The sequence below is a fragment of the Lathamus discolor genome, chromosome 5, assembly GCF_037157495.1.
Source record: "Lathamus discolor isolate bLatDis1 chromosome 5, bLatDis1.hap1, whole genome shotgun sequence".
In the NCBI taxonomy this organism is placed as follows: Eukaryota; Metazoa; Chordata; class Aves; order Psittaciformes; family Psittacidae; genus Lathamus; species Lathamus discolor.
Window position 1 is genome coordinate 53,747,988 of NC_088888.1, and position 20,405 is coordinate 53,768,392.

The window sequence follows — 20,405 nt, forward strand, 5'->3', positions numbered from 1 at the left end:
CTAGCCAGCCAGCTTGGCCATGCTTACACTCAGAGCTTTCTTGTCTCCCTTTACGCACATCTGCTTTATTCCTTGTTCTAGCAGTGGACTCTTATAATCTTTTTTTTTTTGGTGCTTGTTTGACTGCTCAGTCTTCCTGATTCTTAACCCTCTGGGTTGTTTTAACCAGCTAAACCATGGGTAAACAAATCTAACCACAAAGGAATAGGGTTCTGGCAGTGACTGCCATGAGTGTCTGTTGAGTTGAATTGGCTAGCTTTCCGTAAGTGGGCATAGAGAATGAATGGTTACAAAAATAATTTTTGTTCTGTGAAAACAGAGAGAAAGGAAGTGAAAGTGGACGGCAGCCAAAGCAATGGGCTGCAGAGAGTCTTTTCAGCAGTACTGTGAATAGATAAGAGTGGGAGAAGACACATTCGTCGAGGGCAGAGAGGAGATGCTGAAGTGATTGGGTTAAGGGGAGATGAAACCTGGGAGAGTTATACAGAAAGTCTGTCTTAGAGAAGCTTTTTAGTTACTCTTAAAAAATCAGGCATAGATGGAGTGAAGGACACAAGAAGAGGCTTGAATGCAGATGTGAATGATGGATGATGGTGTCTATAATACTTGAGAAAAGAGGTGCTGAATTGAGATCAAAGTTGGAGTGAAAGAGTAAAAGGGTTCTGACTGTGTTGCGCTGCTTATGGAAGCCAAATGTTGTTAGAAGGGCAGGCAGGTTCAGTTTAGGTGGAAGGAGACCACTTTAGATCAGTCAATCCTGTGGAGAAAATATTTGCAAGTGCATTTGTAGATGAGGATGCCCAGAGATGAGGTGCAGATGGGAAGACCTGGAGTCCATCTTTGTGAATATTTGCATACACTTCAAAGGGACAATTACAGGGATCAAAGGAGGACAGAACCTAGCCACACCAGTAGGGGACATAAATTTGTATATGACCTTAAACCAGCAATTCTCAGCAGTCTATACCTGTCACTTCGTGTTCCTTATGAAATTGTGGTTGACTTACTGACATGTGGTTTGAACAAAAATTTCTCTTTTTCCACTGTCTCATACTTTTGTGGGGTGGACTGTGATACAGCAAAAACTTGGGGGATGGTGAAGAACTTTTGGTCACACCTTATAAATTGTGAATACCCTGTGGTACTAAAGTGTTTCAATTTAAAATCAGCAATTTTTTTATTATATTTGTTGCTTTATTCAATGCATCCAGATTATTTGTTGGTTATTAAATATTGATTTTTATATAGTATTAAACATTTTTATGCCTTTCTTGGCTTTTGGTCTTTGAAGTATTTTCTTCTGACTATTGCTCTGTGTTCTGTATTTGAACTTCAAGATGATAAGTTGGTAGTGCGAAGCCAGTTTGTAGCTTTCTTCAATAATATAGAAAAATAAGAAATGGTTGGAGAAGAATGCTTCTTTTTTGTAGAATGATTGGGTGTGTTGTTTTTTCTTTTTTGTGTATATATAGTAACAATTAATGCAAGCATCAAGACACTCACTGCCCACTGAAACAATTCATATTGACACTCCTGGCTTTAAAAAAACATGAACTCTTCAGATGTTTCCTCCTTCCATGAGGTTTTTGTCGTCAGATGAGATATAGTATGAATTTTAACTTGACTGATATTTTATAGACGCTTACCCTGTTGCTGTCTCTCTACTTTCACTTGCAAACCACTCTTTTGTAGGGTAGTATGCCAAAAAATGAATACTTTGTCATATACACATTTTTGTGAATACACTAGCAAAGGAGGACTGAGAAGATATAGTGAAAACATGGGCATGTAATGTTTGCACAAGTTCTAGATGAGTGTGTAAATGTCTTGTCTACTTTGAAAAGAGAAGCTAGTGCAAGATTTTTTTTCTTCTTCCTTTCTTTTTACCCTAGATATGAGGAGCACAGAACATACTTTAGTCCTCTGAAGAGTGAATTATCAAATGCAGCATCTTTCCTAGAATCTAGTTTGATTGCAGTTTCAGTTACTAAGCTCTGAAGTCCTGCTTAATGGAAAAAACATAGTTACTAGGGGGTATATGCACTTGTGATTGACAATGACCAAGTAAACTAGAGCATTTATATCTTTTTATTTTATCACATCAGAAGTATATCTGCATCGTTAACTCATTCTCAGAGCTGCGTATAGCTGTTTCCTCACAGAGACCAATATACGCTTCTCTGCACTTGTCAATCAGCGACTGCATGTGGTAGGGTGATTGGGAGTTACCAGCACCAGCCTTCAGATAGGCTACTTACAACAATGCATATTCAGGACATGATTTCTTTAGACTTCTTCACTACTGATTTGTCTTCTAGTCCTCCTGTTACTCATTCTCTCTTGTCCTCTTCCATTCAATATAATATTTGCAGTGTCCCATTTTTGCTCTCTGAGATAATTTAGCCTCATAATTACAACAAATAGTTGTCTTTATTTTGCTGTATATCTTATACATTTCCATCTTATTCAGTACAATGTATCGATCCAAGACCCTGTTTTTATACTCTTTTCTATTCATTGGCAAATCTGTCGGTATTCTTTCCCAAAATGCTGTCTTAGTGGCATGTGGCATAACTGAGCCAAAGTTGTTCATTAATGTTTTTCAGCTGGTACCAGGGATCCTGTCTGTTCTCTGTTCTCTGTCCTTATCCACCAAATATCCGTAGCGGCCATAGCATCCTGTGGCAAGGAGTCCCATAGCTTAACACTGCTGTTTAGTTTGATTCTGACATACAATGCCCTGTAATGTTTTCACAAACACATACAAAAAGTGGTTGATCTCTATTCAACTTATGCTACCAAATATGTACCTGCCTTACTTCTTGTGTCATCTCTGGCTGAAAATTTTGATCTTTTAAGTTATCTCTAATACTTTCAACATCCTATGATCATCTTTATTGGATGTTCTCTGAGCCTTTTTAATTTCTTCTGTATCCTTAGGAAATGGAAAACCAGAACCACATGTAATGTCTGGATGTGGCTTATAATGTTGCAAAGAAATGTTCAGCATGCTTGTCTAAATTTCTTTCCTGATAACATCTGAATTTTGCATTATTTTATAACTACTATTTAGCATGAAGCTGATGTTTTAATGAAAATAAAATCTTAAGACTGACTGGCAAATATCTGCTCAGAGACTATTAGTGGTATGCTATCAGTGTCTACCAGGACAGTTTTCAGCTGTAGTTTTTTTTTGTACTTGATTTCTGTGCAATGTATAACATAAAGGGATAAAAGTTCACTTGTGTGTTGAAACGGTAAGATTGTAGGAATCATGCTTCTCTAGTTTTCTTACTGCACTTTGGGCACGGTGTGCCTTCAGGACATGGGCAGGTGGTTGGCCTCAAAATACTAAAACTTCACTTCACAGCGTAATGTAGGATTGATCTAACTTTCAAGCTTATCCGTTACACCATTTCATAAATTCACCCCAATGAGAGTGTTTCTCCATTTAAGAAGTGGAGAGATCAAATACAACTTAAATCTGTTAGAAAAATACTGTAATACAGGTAAGTGTTCTTGTAGTAGTTACTTCTATTGAAACTCAAATGCACATTTGCAAATAAAAATACAAGTTTCAAGTCCTCAAGTTCAGTTCCCTGGGGAGACACAAAATAATGTTTTCTTTGTTAAATTGTAGTAGAAATACGGTTCTGATTGTAAATATGCTTATCCTAAACCAGTGATTTCTTGCTAGAATTTTACACGCCTATTGCAGTTTTTCTGGAGAGGTTTTTCTTTTTGTTTGTTTGTTGTTTTAGGTTTTTTTTTTTTGTTTGTTTGTTTCTTTATTGCTCAAATAAAACTAAATTTGATGATATATCAGTAGGCCTTGTCCAAAATTATGTGATGACTTGTATTGTTTTTCCATCAGAGGACTAAATATGAAGGGAGAGAAGACACATTATTTTCTTACACGCACAATTTATGCATGTAAAAACATTTAATGGTTTCAACATCAGTGTGGGTGACTGAGCACTGGCATGGGTTGTCCAAGTTGGTTGTGGAATCTCCATCCTTGGAGATAGTAAAAAACTGTCTGGACATGGTCTTGGACAGCTGTCTGTAGGTGGCCCTGCCTGAGCAGATGGGTTCGACCAGATGTCCTGAGCAGGTTCCCTCCAAACTCAACTATTCTCTGATCTGTAGATGTGGGCCAGTACATCTGCGGTCTGTTATTTGTTGGTCTGTATCTCAGAAGGTCTTCTTTTGAATTGGGTAGCTTGCCTGTTTCCTATGGGTCTAGCTTTCCTTTGTCAGAATATTGCTGGATTGCATGAAAAGATATGCCAGATATTAAAATGCTTATGACTATTTTCTTACTATGAAATGGGAAACTAGAGCAGTAGCTGCAGTTCTGATACAAAAGGATTAATAATCTTAATAATTTAATTATTTAGTTCAGCAGTGCCTATGTGTGTGAAGATGTATTTTTGCTCTCAGTATTGGATGTTACCCTCCTCATTCATGTGCCTGAATTCTGCGATTCACTGCTAGCTTAATTCTTCTTGTACCTTGATATTGTTTCTTGAAAGATCTCTTCTGGGAGGTTCTTGTCATCCTCCTATGACTCTGGATTTATATACCATGACCGAACTCTTCAATCATCTCTCCACCTTATAGGACTTATCTCCTTCTGTGGCTTCAGAAGTGACCTTATGTAACAGCTTGTCATTTTTGACATCAGAGCATTTTCCATTTCCTTGCATTTAATTTGATCGTCCTTTTGCATGACCATTTAAAATTTTATGCACAGTTGTATGCTCACCTCCCCCTAGGAAGTCCTCAGCTTTCATGTTCGCCATATTCCTTTTAGGCTCTTTGTTCCCTTGTTCCTTAAGTTTCTTTTATAGTTGAGTCTATATAATTTAAACACAGTCCCTTTATTTCCTCATTCGTGTGGCTTCTGTAGTTATGTTGTGGTAAATCGGATTATTTGCTGCCCTTAAATGAGACTCCCTTTTATTTTCAGAATGGCTGCTCCTACTGTCCAGCTGGAAATTCTTGCTTTTGACGGGCCTTAGAATAAACTTTAGTTAAATGTTTTTTCCCTTGCAATATGTTTAAACTGTCAAAATTGTAACAGGGTAGCTAGTGTAGTTGTTAGGCCTGGCTTTGTCTTTGAATTGGTGATACAATCAGTAGAGATAAAAGTTTAGCTATAAATTTTCTTATTCCAATTGTTTTGTGTGGGGTTTTTTGGTGGATTTTTTGTGTGTTTTTTTTTTTGTTTTTTTTTTTAGGTTACAAAATACCATAGCACTCTCAATCTGTAGAAAAATTGAGATTTAATATAGTGGTTGTAGGACTGTTTTCAGCACTCCTGCTGAGTTTAATCACATTCTTATCCATTAACTTTTAACAGTATATTGTGAGAAAGCTTAGGAGAAATGCCAGAGACTGTGATATTTCCATAACGTTTTCTATAAATAAGCACTAACAGTGTCTTGGAAAAAGGTGTTGTTCTCAGAAGTAGCATTGTAAGACCACATATCCCTAAATAATCAAAGTTATGATTTATTTTATTTTTGGAGCTCTCAATCATGTCCTTGAAGTCAGAGAATTTGCTTGCTGGTGTTTTAGTTAACTATTGGTATAGTAATGAAATTATTTATTAATCTTGAGTACATGATTCCTCTTCTCTTCCCCCCAGTTATTTGTATTCAAATGGTATAACTCCTTGTCACCAGTGCAACTGGTCAGAAGTCTGCTCAGTGCACTGAAGGAATAATAAATCTTGCAGCCTGTGAGATGAAATATGAAATAGGTTTGGTGTTCTGTGGATGTTGACACCTGTATAGTAATGAGGATCTATTAATAATTTTGTGAAACTGTTGAATCTCTTTGTGCTTTAAGAAACATCTTATGAGCTGAAATGAAAACTGCCCTGGTAGCTTCACTTACATGAAGTACTGAAACATTTCCTGTTGCCTGTGAATATGAAGATTTGTGAAATCATAGGCGAAGAAGCCTTTTTCAAGCCTGGCATAGAAGGAAGGAACCTAATTTAATAGAGAAATCTAATAAATTGCATGGCCAGGTAGACCATATCTAATAGTGAATCTTCATGCTCTCCCAAAATAGGAGTGGTTTTGTCTACTTCTTTTTCCGAAAAGTGTACATTTATAGGGATATTTAGAGTATTCAGGGGTTCTAACAGCACCAACAAAAGCCCTACAAATGAAAACAAAATAAGGCTGATTTAGGAATAATCAGCCATTTTTTCTATTAAGCTGTTGATGTTACAGACCAATGGTGTTTTGGATGAGATTTGAAGTTCCATGTTCAGGTTAATACACAAAAGCAATTGTTAAAACATGCTAATAGTGGGAACAGGGCTAGAAAAATTTTAAAAGGTATTTCTAGGTAATTGAGTTTACTTGGCTTTTATTGCTCTTAACTATAATCAGTTGTGTTTTGAATTCTAGTACTACAAAATAAGATGCCACTGAGAAGAAGATAGTGTATTCTTAGTTTTAGTATGATTTCTCCACATAGTGAAGGAGAATCTGTCATTTTCCTTAAGTGCAGCCGTTTTCATGGTTATTTACAAAACAAACAAACAAACAAACAAAACAACCAAAAAAAAAGTGCCACAAACTGTCTCGGACCTTCTGCCTTTTTAGATGCTGTAGGTTAAGTAAGGTTATTTCAGAGTTACATTTCAACCAGTAAAACTAAACATAAGCATTGTAACATAAGTCATTAAAATTTATTCTCCAAATGCATTAACAGCAACTCATAGTATATTCTTTATAGGCGTCTTAAAACGCCTTGATAACAGAGCATTAAAATGCTCATAAAAAAAATAATGTAGTACCTTTAGAAGATGAACACATCTTGTGCTTTCAGGCATGCTGTGATAGAAACAAGTAAGTTAATGTGGTAGGTGGGTGATTTTAAAAGCAGGACCTGTTCTGGATATTTGACTGACAAGAGACCTGCCGTAGCACCTTTATGCTCTCCAAGCCTTGAATTCACCAATCAGTGTGAGGAGAAAAATTAAATTTTCACAGGACTTTTACCTGGCATCCCAGGTAAATGTAATTTTGTACTGCGTTCTTACTATGGAGCTATCTACTTTGATAGATTTAGAGCTAGTCATTATGCTTTTACAGCAGGTGGTGGAGAAAAATAAAAGCATGCTGTTGAATAAAAGGAGCAGATTGTTCCAACTAGTCATTTCAGCTGAATGAGAAAAAGAGTGTTTTGTTCCTGGTATGACACCTTCATACATATGAGGTCTAAAGTAACCATTGGTAACTGAACCTTATGTAAGAAAAAAGTTGTGATGTAGAAAGTTTTGTTGTGTGCTGGTAGTTCTTCTCTCATGCTGAGTGTTTTTTCTCCTGTATTGGTGATCTGCTTGTTCTTAGCAGACAAATTTCTGGGCTTATAACCAGCAACTTAAAATTAAGGAGTATGAAATTTAAGATTTTACTAGTATATTTTATGTAAAACCGGAAGTAATTGGATGCAAGAACAGATCTTGGAAATAAACTGTAAGGTTGTGTTCTTTCAACTGTCCTTCTACACGTGCCATTCTATGGATTAAAAAATTCTTTGCAATGTTACATGTTATAAAAATAAGCAACGAAGAAAACTTCTAAAATCAATTTGTTTCAGAAACCTGATGAGGTACTAGAGTTTCCCTTCTCTCTCTCTCCTCCTGCCCCAAATCCAGAAGGTGCAGTTTTCTTTTGTTGCTTTCCCTTATTAGTTTCTGAAACTTTGTGCCAGATTTTGAGATTGTGGGAGCTCTAGTGGATAGATATTGTTATCATAGGAGACTTAAAAATAAGTGTCTTGTTCCTGCTCCTGCATATAATTTGTTATACTATTTTTTCTTGATACTATTTTTTCTTTATTTTTAATGCTGTAGAAAGTGTGCCATAAGCCAAAGAAATATATTCTTTGGATTTAGAAAAGAGGATGCTAGCCATTCCCTTCTCCTACCCTGTTGCTAAAAGTAATGGGGTTTTTATTTTTTATTTTTTATTTTTTTTAAAGATGGTATAAAGCATAGCCAGTAAATGTGTGCTATTCTTCATCAGCTACTTTTATCAATAGGTCTTTACCACCATTTAGTAGTTTTCGGAATGCTTTGAATTTATTTTTTTTTTTTTTTTTTTAGATACTATCACATTTTTGAGTGTATTTGAAAGAGCACTGGAGTTGTTAAGGTCTAATTAAATATGAAAACATATAGCTATTTTAGGTGTGAGTAGTGCCTGTTATTTACAAGTCGGTAGATCTCCAGTATATCATCCATTCTTAATAAATGTTATGGATACCTTAAATTTCATGTAATATAGGTGTGCAACTGTTTCTATTCTAAATAGTAAGCGTGACATGATTTCTAGTAAGTGTAAGCGAGAACACATTAGTTGTTAAAGACCATTTGTTCAAAATCTGAATCAGTTTTCCTGTCTGCCCTGAGCTGTTAAGTTGAGAGGCCAGCATAAAGTTGTAGTATGCATCCAGTTATCAGTGGGAGTTGCTGACACACGCTTCTCTTAGTCTTAAGCTTATTTATAATTTAACCTGGTGGGGAAAATCTGTTCAGCTCTTCTTTTCTGGTTTGGTATGAAAGGATATAGGGTAAATAGAAATCAAAGAACAGTGTCAGTTCTGAATGTTGCTGCTGAAGAAATGTCATGGTAACATTAAAAAAAAAATGTAATTTGTCTTTAAATTCAAGCATCTTCAAATAGCTTTTCAGAGGTGTTATTGAGTTTGCATAGGAAGGTTTTGATAGTGGCCGGGGGTGGGGGGGGGTGGGGGGGGAAGGTACAGGAGTGGCTTCTGTGAGATGCTGCTAGAAGCTTCCCCTCTGTCTAATGGAGCCAATGCCAGACGGCATCAGCCATGGTGGTAGCACCTCTGGGATAACATATTTAAGAAGGTGAAAAGACCCAAACTGGACAACTTCAACCAGAGACAGGAGTAAAGTATGTATGAGAAACAGCTCTGCAGAACCCAAGGTTAGTGCATAAGGAGGGCAGGAGGTGCTCCAGGCACCAGAGCAGAGGTTCCCCTGCAGCCCATGGTGAGACAGCTGTGCCCCTGCAGCCCATAGAGGTTTCACAGTGGGGCAGATATCACCTTTGGGTATCCCCAGTGCTAGAGCAGGGGGATGCCCAAAGGAGGCTGTGACCCCATTGGAAGCCCACACTGGAGCAGGTTTGCTGGCAGGACCTGTGGCCCTCAGTTCATGAAGAGCTGCAGCCTGTGGGAAGGACTTATGTTGGAGAAGTTGGTGGAGGACTGTCTCCTGTGGGAGGGACCCCATGCTGGAGCAAAGGAAGAGTGTGAAGAGTCTTCCCCCTGGGGGGGAAGGAGCAGCAGAGACTATGTGTGGTAACTGACTGAAACATTAATTTCCTGTCCTCCTGTACTGCTTGGGAGGAGGAGGTAGAGAATTTGGGAGTGAAGTTGAGCCTGGAAAGAAGGGGGGGGGGGCGGAGAAGGTGTTTGAAAATTACTTTTTATTTCTCATTATCCTACTCTGATTTGATTTGTAATAAGTTAATTTCCCCAAGTCGAGTCTGTGCTGCCAGTGACAGTAATTGGCAGATTATCTTCCTATCCTTATCTCAATCCGTGGACCTTTCATATATTCTCTTTCCCTGTCCAGCTGAGGAGGGGAGTGGTAGAGCAGCTTCGACAGGCACCTGGCGTTCAGCCAGTGTCAAGCCACCGCAATAGGTGATGTGTAAACCTCGACGACAAGATCTTTATTAAGTTTATTAATCTTTGGGATTTAAGATTAATTTGAAGAATAAATTTAGTTTAAACTTAATGACCTTATTTAGTGGAGCTTTAATTTCTGAGAGTTCAGCATTGGCTGTTAATATCTTTCTTTTTATAATGAACATTAAAGATTCTTTATCTTTCATAAATGAAAATGTAGGCAATTTTTGAGGCTAGCATGATTTATCACTTATCTTTTAGAAGAATATCAAGAGGAATGTGTGCATGTTCTATGTGTGTTTAAGCTGAAGTTAATAACATAGTGAAGCTTATGGGGAAAGGAAATGGAAACACTCAATTGTTAATTTGCTTATTTTCTGTTGAATGTAAAGGTTTCCCAGGAAGTGAACAAACTTGATTGACCCAAAATACAGTTAGCAGTTTGACAAAATGATCATAAAGACTTAAAATCCCTTCTGCCCTCCTCCCTTACAATTCCAGATGTTGACAGGGCGTTTAATTCTGATGGACTACCTGATATTTCTTTTTAAATTAATTGTGGCTGCAGCCACCACCAGAGGTGTAGCAGGTCTTGGCTCTGGTTGGTGCTGCCCCTCAGGAGAGCATGCTGCTTGTATCCATCCAACCCTTCTGGGCCATGTCCTGATGGCAGCATCATTTGAAGGGAGGAGGTAATGGCTGCCTTGTGTGCTGGTCTCCAAGCTCTCATCAGGCTGGTTGAGGCTGGACCAGTCTGATTTGTTGCTCTGCTGCTGCTGCCACCTTTTTTTTCTGACATATCATACTAGAAATTTAAGGTAAACATGGATTTAGACACTGCAATGGCCAAGAGCGTTTGAATGTCAGTGCTCTGTGCTTCCAGCTGACAGGTTGAGCAGAGGTGCACAAATTGCTGTTTGTGGCATGGTGTGTGTGTTGGTAGGTATGCACAAATTCCAGCAGCAGGATAGTACTGAAGATAAATTGCATCCATCAGCTGTAGCTGGCTAAAGGAACATGCTGCTGATACTACCAACCACTTAAGTCAAGTTAGGTGAAGTACCTTTTGACTGAGTTTTGGAGGAAGTTAGAAATGGCTGAGTTAGAGATTTCTAGCTTGTCATTTGTAAGATATTACCAGGCTGTTGTCAAAATGCTGGGTGACAACATAGGAATCTGTATTTCTGTTCAGCTGCTGATCCTGATTTGAAGGTACTAAAAGTTCATGAAGCCCAATCCAGTTTCTTCCCTGAACTATGCTATTACATTATTGTGGAGAGTGACCCAGTAGCTGACTGTGGGTGCTACCAACTCCTGACTTACAGTGTACTTCTGTCAGATGTGATTTTTATGTTTGAGTGGTTAAGGGTTAATTTAAAATGTATATAGTTTTGAACAAATGACTGGGAACAAAATCTATCACTGCAGGTTTCACCCACCCACCATCTCCTGTCCTGTTTTCCACACTGCATGTTACACTTAGGTTTGTCTCTTACTACCCAGAGTTACCAAAATAGTGTGCAGGAGGTCAGCAGTTAAACAGAGAAGGGGAGATCCAAATTTGCTCATGTTTTAAGTCATAAGTAGTCTGCAGGGATTTGAAATGCTTAGTCTGTCTCATTGTGTTATGCTGGATAAATTACTACAACATTGGTGCTTACCTGACTTGCCTTGAAATCTCATGATATGAGAGGAGGTGGTGTGCTTCATGACAGGAAGCCATTGGTTTAAGCAGTTACATGGTGGATTTTGTAGTGGGTCGATAATCTGTCTGATAAACTTTGCTCAAGTGCATGCAATAGATGGACACTTGCTTGTTCTCTAGATGCAGACATGATGTGCTGCTACACACAAGGAGATTTTGGTTGCTTGCTGTGCATTAATAGGCATGTTATTATTGCTAATCGGAAGCCTGATAACTAAAATTAATAGTGGGCACAAAGATGAACAATTAAGGACATTCATCTTCCAAATGAGTCTGGAAGATTCATTGGTAGTTGAAATTTATATACTGAGGGCACTTAAACCATTAAAAAGGGTAATGGGTGCCCCACAGGCATGTGCTTCAAAGCCATATGTCATTTTGGTGCTGGGACAGCAGACAGTGATAACTTCCCTTTAAGGGAAACTGCTATTCATTTATCAATTAAGTGTTGAGGGAAATGTTCATTTTTGCTGTAGGTGATCATAGCAGTGTATTCTAAGTTAAGTCAAACCTCAAGATTTATGTTCTAAGCCTTTCTGGCTTGATCATAATAGATGTTAATTGGAAAAGTCTCAGTAGTAACAGGGCATTGGACTTGGGATTTCTTAAAGGCGTGTGTGTTTCTTTGATGCAGAAGTATTTCTCTTGTGTCATGCAGACTTTGACAGTGATACTGATGTAGTAACTGGCTTAGTACAGACTGACATGTTGGGGCTTTTTTGTTGTTGACACTGTGCTTGTGTTTTCATAGGGCAACATTTGAGAAAATTTTGCTAAGATCGAGCTGAATATGAAGTCTTCTGGTTTTATGGCACAAGTGTTTAGCAGAAATGTTGCTACAGTATATAGTTTCCTTTCTCTCCTGGTGTGGTCCATGCCAGACAAAACACTGGTTTACAAGTGGTCCTGCGAGTGACAGAGAATGAGTATTTGGCGATGTTTTTTGCTGAAGCAGAATTAGCTAAAACTTGGTTTTTGTCATTTATTCAAAATAACAGATTCTGATGTAGAACTGTGGGAATTGAGTTGTTTCTAACTGAAGGTGAAACATAATCTCAGTTTGGGATGCAGTATAGGTTTGCTGATGAAATTTCATGAAAGGGACATCCACTTCCCCAAATATGAACACTGTTTTTACAAACTCTCTTCCTGTTATGTGACATTGGAATATTACATTTTGGGCAGGTAAAAAGTATTTTTATCCTCAGTTTGGTGGCAGACATTCCTATTCCTCCTTTCCTTATTCTTTGGCCTGTCCTAGTTTTAGGCTGTGTATGTCTTGTACAGAGAGCAGAAATGAGCACAGGCTGTAGTTCTTCAGTCTTCAGTCCTTTTCCCACCTCCAGCCTGTTCTCCTCTGGGGTATCGTATGGGCTGGTGAGAGCCTGGCAGGCAGAGGAGGGTGTTTGCAGTTGATGCAGTGGCAGTGACTCATCTTACGGTGACACTCTAGAATTTATCATAATAAGAGTTTTTGTTTGTTCTTGGGACTTGCAGCACTTGTCCCGTATTTTGTATTCAGAAAGATAATAAAGTGAACAGAAATGTTCTTGTTACTCTAGAATTGTCTTCTTAACAAGAAGAATTTTTGTTGTAACAACAGCTGTTAATTGGATTGTTATGTCGTAACTACTGAGAACAAGAAAAGGGTACATGAAGTATCTCGCCTGATTTCCAACAGTTGTTTATAAGCTACTTCTTGAGTTTTTACATAACTTCTCTCAATTAAAAAGATACTGCCTAAATGAAGATGAATGCACTGTATTTTCTCTTTCACTCTGTCAAGGTCTTGCCTTTATTTTTGACCAGGACAACTGTGTGCCATGATTTTGATAACACATGCCACAGGGTTGTATGCATGACATCTGTATTTTCTTGTGTTTATGCTCCACTTCTTTATCTGGGCTCTTTTGATTCCTTTGTTTCTTCTCTCTCAAACCTTGATCTCTTTCTATGACTGCGACTTTTTCTGCTCTTTTCTACAGCCTAATTAATTGTCTTTAGTTAAGAATCTAATTAAAAAAACTAGTGAATGAGACAGGGCAGGCATTACTGTGTTACACAGGAATATGGGTGGTTTATCTTCTTTTTTCTCCCCATTCTTTACATTTCCTCCATTCTTCTTTCTTCCTGTTACTTCTCTTTACAACTTTAGTTGTAAGGTCTTCTTATCCATTGTTTGTGTGACCCTGAAAAAGTGTTTTTAATTTGTATTCTGTTATGCTAGATTGATTTAATAAAGCAAGATTATCCAATTCATTCTGCAGCAATTATTTCATTTCTAAGTAATTTTAATTATTTCGTTTCACTGTTTTTATTTTGGGCACAGTATTTATCCTCGTCGTTGGTATTTGGACTACTTATGCGTGCAGTGCATCAGAGCTGTTGATTTTCCACTTCACTTTTTGAGCTCAGTCCATTATTTTCTGTTTCCCTCTTGGTTTAAATAGCATGTTGCTTTTTGTCACACAGACAGTGGCCCAGGTTTCACTTGGACTGAGTGATTCGGCCTGTAATCTCATGCTCTGACAGAAGGTGCTTTCTAGGGAAATTGGTTGTGTGAAGCAGAGACATTTCAAAGAAGAGAGGGGAATACTGATGGGTGAGCTGCTTGTGAACTGCACCACAGGCTGCATGGGCTCCGTAGTTGTGTGCCCAGAAGGAATACCTCTGCTTGATTCTTAGAAGGGGTCTGCTTTTAAATAAACTAATAACAAGTTTCTTCCCTAGGAGGATGTACCTTTGATGATGGTCCTGGACCCTGTGACTACCACCAAGACTTGTATGATGACTTCGACTGGGTGCATGTCAGTGCTCAAGAGCCTCACTATTTACCGCCTGAGATGCCTCAAGGTGAGAAACTCCATAAATACTGAAGGGATAAGTTTATTACGAAACTCAGAGCCCCACTGAATATGGCCTCAAGGTCACACTCTGTGATCTCCACTTTAACCTTGATAATGGAGGTTATAAAAAGAAACAAAGATTATAAAAATAACAATCCTGGTAACTGAGTAACTTTCTTAGACCAAATCACCCTTTAAAGTTTAGGGGCATAGGGAAGGGAGAAAGGAAGCCATAACCTCTTCTTTATTCTGCGTGGAATTCCTGTTGACTCACAGTGAAATTCTGTCTTAAGTGACAGCTAATGTATCGATTCCATTATTCAGGTATGCATTAAAAGAAATGGTGAAAAAAAAAAAAAAAGATACATGCAAAAACGGCCATACCCTGATTCTTTCCTTCCCCTCCCTGCAATTGCTCATCATCTGAAAGTAATCAGAAAAGCTCTGATTTATGGAAATATTGCAGTTGTTAATTACTATTTAGGACAGGTAATGAATAACTAAAGAGGTACAGCCTACATGACCTTGCTTCCTCACCTTTGATGAACAGCTTAATCGGCGCTTCCCAGACAGCATGATATGCTGTGAAAATGAAAGCATTTGAAATTCAGCTACATTTTCCAATTAATAATACATTAAGTAATTAATCATGCAGAGGAGGAAAAAAGGTCATGGCTATTTTATTTGTATCTAAAAGGTTTTGAGAAGTGAGGTACGTGTGGAGAAGGAATGGGAAATGTTGCCACACAGAAGTAACCTAACCTCTGCACCATTCCTTCTGCTTTTTATATTTTGTTGTGCGTTATTAATGGTGGTCAGTGTATGTAATTTTACTTCTTAACTGCTATCTATCTGGGTTCTTCCTGCTTTGGAGTCACTGATATAAGCAGCTGTCATCATGCCCCATATTTTACAAAATAGGTTAATTATGCAAGATCGACACTTTAGTTAATGGACTGCTAGGCACTTCAATTTTGCATATGGAAGAGTATATTTAAGCCCTGAAGCTTCAGCATTCACGATAATCTTGCATTAACAACTTCAAGCTAGTATCTCCCCTAGGAAGGCTGAAATTAGTTACTTTTCAGATTGTGTTTTTAAGAGTCTATGCGGCTTGTTAAAATGGTTGAAGATATCGTAATTGTGATGATCTTGATGATTTACCATTTTATGAGAAAATTTGGTTTTATCAGATCTCAGGCACACCTCGCATAGGAAGAACAGCAATTTGAGGAATTGGTTCAAATGAGTTGATATGAAAAGATAGCTGCTTCTTGCTTCTCCCAAATAATATACCTGTCAGGCAGTTTTCAGTTGAATGAGTTACAGCACTCTCTGTTGGCACCTCATTTCCATTCAGTTCCGCTACAGACCCATTTCCATTGATGTGGGTAGCACGTGGACTCTTTTGGAGGAAGCTGTATGCATTTTGGAGGAAGCTCACATATGTATGTCAATGTGGCTGCTCAATAAAAACTAGCAGAATAAAGGAATGTTTTCAAGATGGTCCAAAACAGATACAGAAAAATCTCTGTTTATTGTTTTTCTTTCCTCTGGTTAGAATTCTAAGCTTCCTGGACCTCTGTTTAAAAGTTGGATGCTTGGTAATTGAGGTCCAGACTAAAGGTGAGCAGTCTCCATCTGATGAGCTGCACTTAAAAAGTTCAGAATCCTCAAATCCTGAAGATCTATGCTGTATCTAAATACTTAAGCTCTTTTGTGGTTTGAAATTAGCACACTTATAAATTAAGTCTAAGAATATAACAGTTCTAAAATGAGTGTTAAATTCCTCTGGCAGGTCTGCAGGAAGTAGACCAGCAAGAGGTTCAGGCAAAAGCAGAATGGGAAATAACAGTGTGCAATCATCTGCTGTGCAGTTTTTTAACATTGCTGACCATGCCTGATTACTATTGAGACCGTAGATTAGAAAACAGTTCACTGCTCATGAGGATGTTATCCAAGTAGAACAAGATGTGGTAATGAAGGAATAGGTAAAATTAAAATACTGCTGTTTTCACTTTGAAAAATGCTGGGGTTTCTAATCTGTAGAAGCCAGGGATCTCCTAGGAATCAGTCAGCCTACTTCTTCCTGCTCAGTCAGAGAATGAGAGGAGGGAAGGGGTACCCAGAAAAACTGAGCATCACAGTAACTGAAGTGGTAAGGGAGGGGCTGTTTTCTCTTTTATATCTTCTCAGGCTCTATAATCCTTCATCTAGGCACAAAGCTCCTTAATGCAGGTGTTGAAGTTTTCTTCATGGACACCTTTGTTCTGTTTGGAGCCTTCGTCTCTTACATCTCTCTGGAATCCAATACAACATCCTGGCCTTGACCTTAGTGAATGAAATACATATTCCATATGTACATATTGTCTTGGAAGGAGAGCTGTTTTACCTGCATGTTAGAAATATAATACCCTTATGCTGAATATATGGTTTTCAGGGCTCTAACAGACCACTGTAGTCATAAAGGATTATACTCAATTTTCAAATGTCAATTTTTAGTCTTCAATAGCTTTGGAAAGTCTTATTAAAAAAAAAAAAAAGACAAAAGAGAGAGAGAGAAAAGGACACAGGAAAAATAGGAGAAAGATTTGACAACTGACTTCATGTTTTACTTCTGATTCAAAGCAGGGATTTAATTCCACGCTGTGCTTTGGTGAAGGATAAATAATGGGAAATTTCAGACTTAATGGTGTATGCTTTGGAGTGCTTTGAAAATGTGAAAACTTATCCTAACAGAAAGCACTTTGCAGGTATAGGAATAGTAAACACTACTGGTAAGGCAAGTATAATTACCTCCTAGTAATTAATGCAACTTCAGGGTGGTTTTTTTTTTTTATATACTGACCTACACTGTATTTCTCCAATTATGAGCAGAGGCAAAAGCCACTTATCTTCTGTATGGGGAAAAATAAATGTAGTACATAATGATTAATTTTGAAATAAAGTGAATGCTCAGAGCAGGTGCTTGTGTACAGATTTAAATACCAACTTGTAAATTGTTTGAACTGCAGCTTACACAGCAAAACCTTTGGATTACTTACTAAAACCATGAAAAGCACCTGACATCCAACATTAGGTTTCTAGGAGCATATAAAAGTGACCATGCCAGATCAAGCTAAAGATCTGGTGGTTTTGAGAGTAGCCGTTAACAGTTGCCCAGGAAAGAATGCAGATAGAACAAATGAGTGGTGATCATGCCCTGGATGCTTTCCCAGTTTCCAGCTGTTTGACGTTTATGTATTTCTTCAACTAGAAATGGTCCTTTTTGGCAATGTTCTCAATGAATTAATGTTTTTGCCCTGTTGGCTTTGTCTTACTGTGTGTGGGCTCCTTGAAGATTTTGTGTTCTGCTGTGTCCTATAATGGAGTTCCAGCTTTTGTTACAAATCATGGGAAGACATAGCTGCTCTTCCTTATTTTGAACATGAATGTGACTTCTGTTTGATACATGTTGGCCTCTTGTACAGGTAGTGAGGAAAAGTGATTCCTAATCACCTTCTCCAACTCATCAGTTTTTTTAAATACGTTTTAAACACACACAAACACACACACACACACAAAATCCAAGACTATTGAGTTGTTCCTTATGTAGAAATAGTTTCACGACTGTGGATTTGCATTTTGTGTGAGGCAAGGTTGGTAACCAAGTATTATGTTTTTGTAGACATGGTGACAAAAAATAAGGACAAAATTATGTGATGGTCTCTGTACTTCTGAAGAAAGATATCTGTATGTTGAAGTAAATGCTTTAGTGCATGCATTTTGTTTTCAGGTATATGATTTTTCTACATTATATTGTACAAGATAGAAATTAGAGAATGCTAAAATGAAATCCAATTTTGGCTATAGATTTTTCCCAGTTATTTTAGGGAACTGATCATTGTGTGGAAAACTTTGTTTTGCAGAAGACTAAGTAAATGATAGCACTTTCTTATTGCTGGGGATGTGCAAAGAGGTGATTTTACCCATGTTAATAATACATTTACTGATGTTTTTACTTTTAGATAGAGAAGATGGTGTATTTACCCTGTTTGGTTTGCCTGTTGAAAGCTGCATTATTGTGAGGCTATGCAGGGTCAGGGCATGAGAGGCTGTAATTGTCTGCGTGACAGGGAGTCACTTAATGAAGGGCTTTTTTAATGTAAGGTCTATTACCCTCCTGGATACAAATGCAATTTGAAAAATGGCTAAATTATAGTGGACAATAGTGACGTGCTGAGATGGACATTTTGTTTCCAATCTCTCAGATGGATAATGTGCCTGGATTGGATGTACACTAATTTTTTTTTTAATTGGATTTCTAGAAATCTGAGGAAAGTATATTAACAGTAGTGGGGGAAGTCCTTAGTTGTGCTTGTCATCTAGCATGACTAAAGGAGAAGAGATGAAGAATCTAAAGACGTTCCTTTGTATTAGAGTGTGTTTTGCAAATCTTTTACAGGGAAACGTAGTGCAGAAATTATTTTTAACTTTGCAGAAATTATATATGACCTTACATGTTGCCTCATTTTAAAGAATAAAACTAAATTCATTACTCCAATTATAAACAAAAAAACAAACAAACAAACAAAAAAAAAAAAAAAACCCAACAAAAAAGCCCAAACCAGAACAGTCCTGAAAAATAAAACATTACATACATGATGAAAGGCAGTGGAGATGGGAGGAAGTGTGTTGACAAGTAATCTTAAGCCACACTCTCATAGTAATTTCTTTTATATGTGTTTTAGGCTGAATGTCTTTGGCTGCTCCATGTCTTGTAGTTCCTGGAGGCATTCTCACATTGCTGCCTCATTCCATTTGCTCTCATGTGCATGTGTTTGTGAAATGGTGTGGGTTGAGAATAATAACCTCGGGGGTGGGGGTGGAGAGGGTAGTATACAGCATGGGTCAGTTAACCCAGTTCATTGTGCAGCTGTAAAAAGAGCTGTTGCACTGGTGCGATGGATGAGGACCGTGGGAGCTGAGATGCCTGAAAGAAATATGAAAATTGCACCCTTAGTTTTGTGTGCAACTTTAATTTTCCTGTACAAGTAGCATTGAGCATTTGTTGTGATCCGGAAGGTCAGTTGTGCACTATTCGAGTTCTGCCTTGTACAGAAAGGAAATAGCTTTTGTGTCACCTGTGTGGCCCAAAATGAATTTCAGCACAGGACCAACCTAAGTTTTTATGATGTGTGTAGATGAGAGAGGGGAGTGTGAAGGTCATGAAATTTGTGCTTTAATATAGATCTCATGTGAATGTGGCTCAGGAAGAAAAGCTACAATGTAGAGGTCATATAGATGAGACTTTTGGCCTTTTGCTTCACTTAAACTTGCATTTTTCTCCTTTAAAAGTGAAGCCACCAACCCATGAATAAATTTAAATTATGTGTATGTGTACAGTCAGACAAAAGTTAACTGGGAAGCAGTGTCTGCTGAAAGCTGTGTGTTTCTTGAGGCATTGAGAAGATGAGATCTCAATGAACTGACACCATGTCCCAGGTTTCTGAGCTCTTCTATGGCGATGCTGCTCCACACAGGATGCGCCGGCTTGCTGTTTTGCACTACAGAAGGGTGAAGTTCAAACAGAATGCTTTGTGGGTCTCAGACAGGCTAACAATGTTCACCAGTCCACTGAGCAGTTGAGAGGTGACTTTTCATGGTTGTGCTGCTGTGTGGTTTGCATTGCCAGTATAAAGGTAATAGATCAGAGAAACTGTGCACAAGGGGATTTATTGACTAGTCCATGAATTGGCAAATGCAGCTCAGGAAGGTTTAAAGTTTGATCTTTGAAAGCTTATTTGGATCATTACATTACGAAATAAATCGGAAAAGCTTGGATTTGTTTTTGGGGCTGCTAAGAAATTCCGGTTGTCTCTGTTTCTTTTATGTTTCTTTACATGATGGGGTAGATATTATTTATTTAAGGTGACTGAGAGAATTTCTTTTTTATTTCATTTATTCCTTAGATATTTCAGTCTTTGAACACTCCTTGGCCCCGAAAATTGTGATATTTGTTTCACATTTTACTTGTCAATATACTACAGAGCTGGATTTATACTGAATTTATTTTATACTTCCTTGGTCAGAAAAAGATATTTTACTGCCTTTCTTATTCAGTAAGCCTTATAGTTGGTTTCTTGTCTGTATTATTTGTTGGTATCTTTAACAGAAAGGAG

The 20,405-nt window shown here is 37.9% G+C and overlaps 1 protein-coding gene across 5 annotated transcripts in view; it reads left to right on the forward strand.

The window, feature by feature from the left end:
- Positions 1–20,405, forward strand: part of PTPRK (protein tyrosine phosphatase receptor type K) — a 403,857-nt gene that overhangs the window by 73,896 nt on the left and 309,556 nt on the right. For all 5 annotated transcript variants that reach the window (XM_065680919.1, XM_065680921.1, XM_065680920.1 and 2 more), the window contains exon 2: positions 14,129–14,251. In XM_065680919.1, coding sequence (XP_065536991.1) covers positions 14,129–14,251 — 123 coding nt within the window. The remainder of the gene's footprint in view (positions 1–14,128; positions 14,252–20,405) is intronic.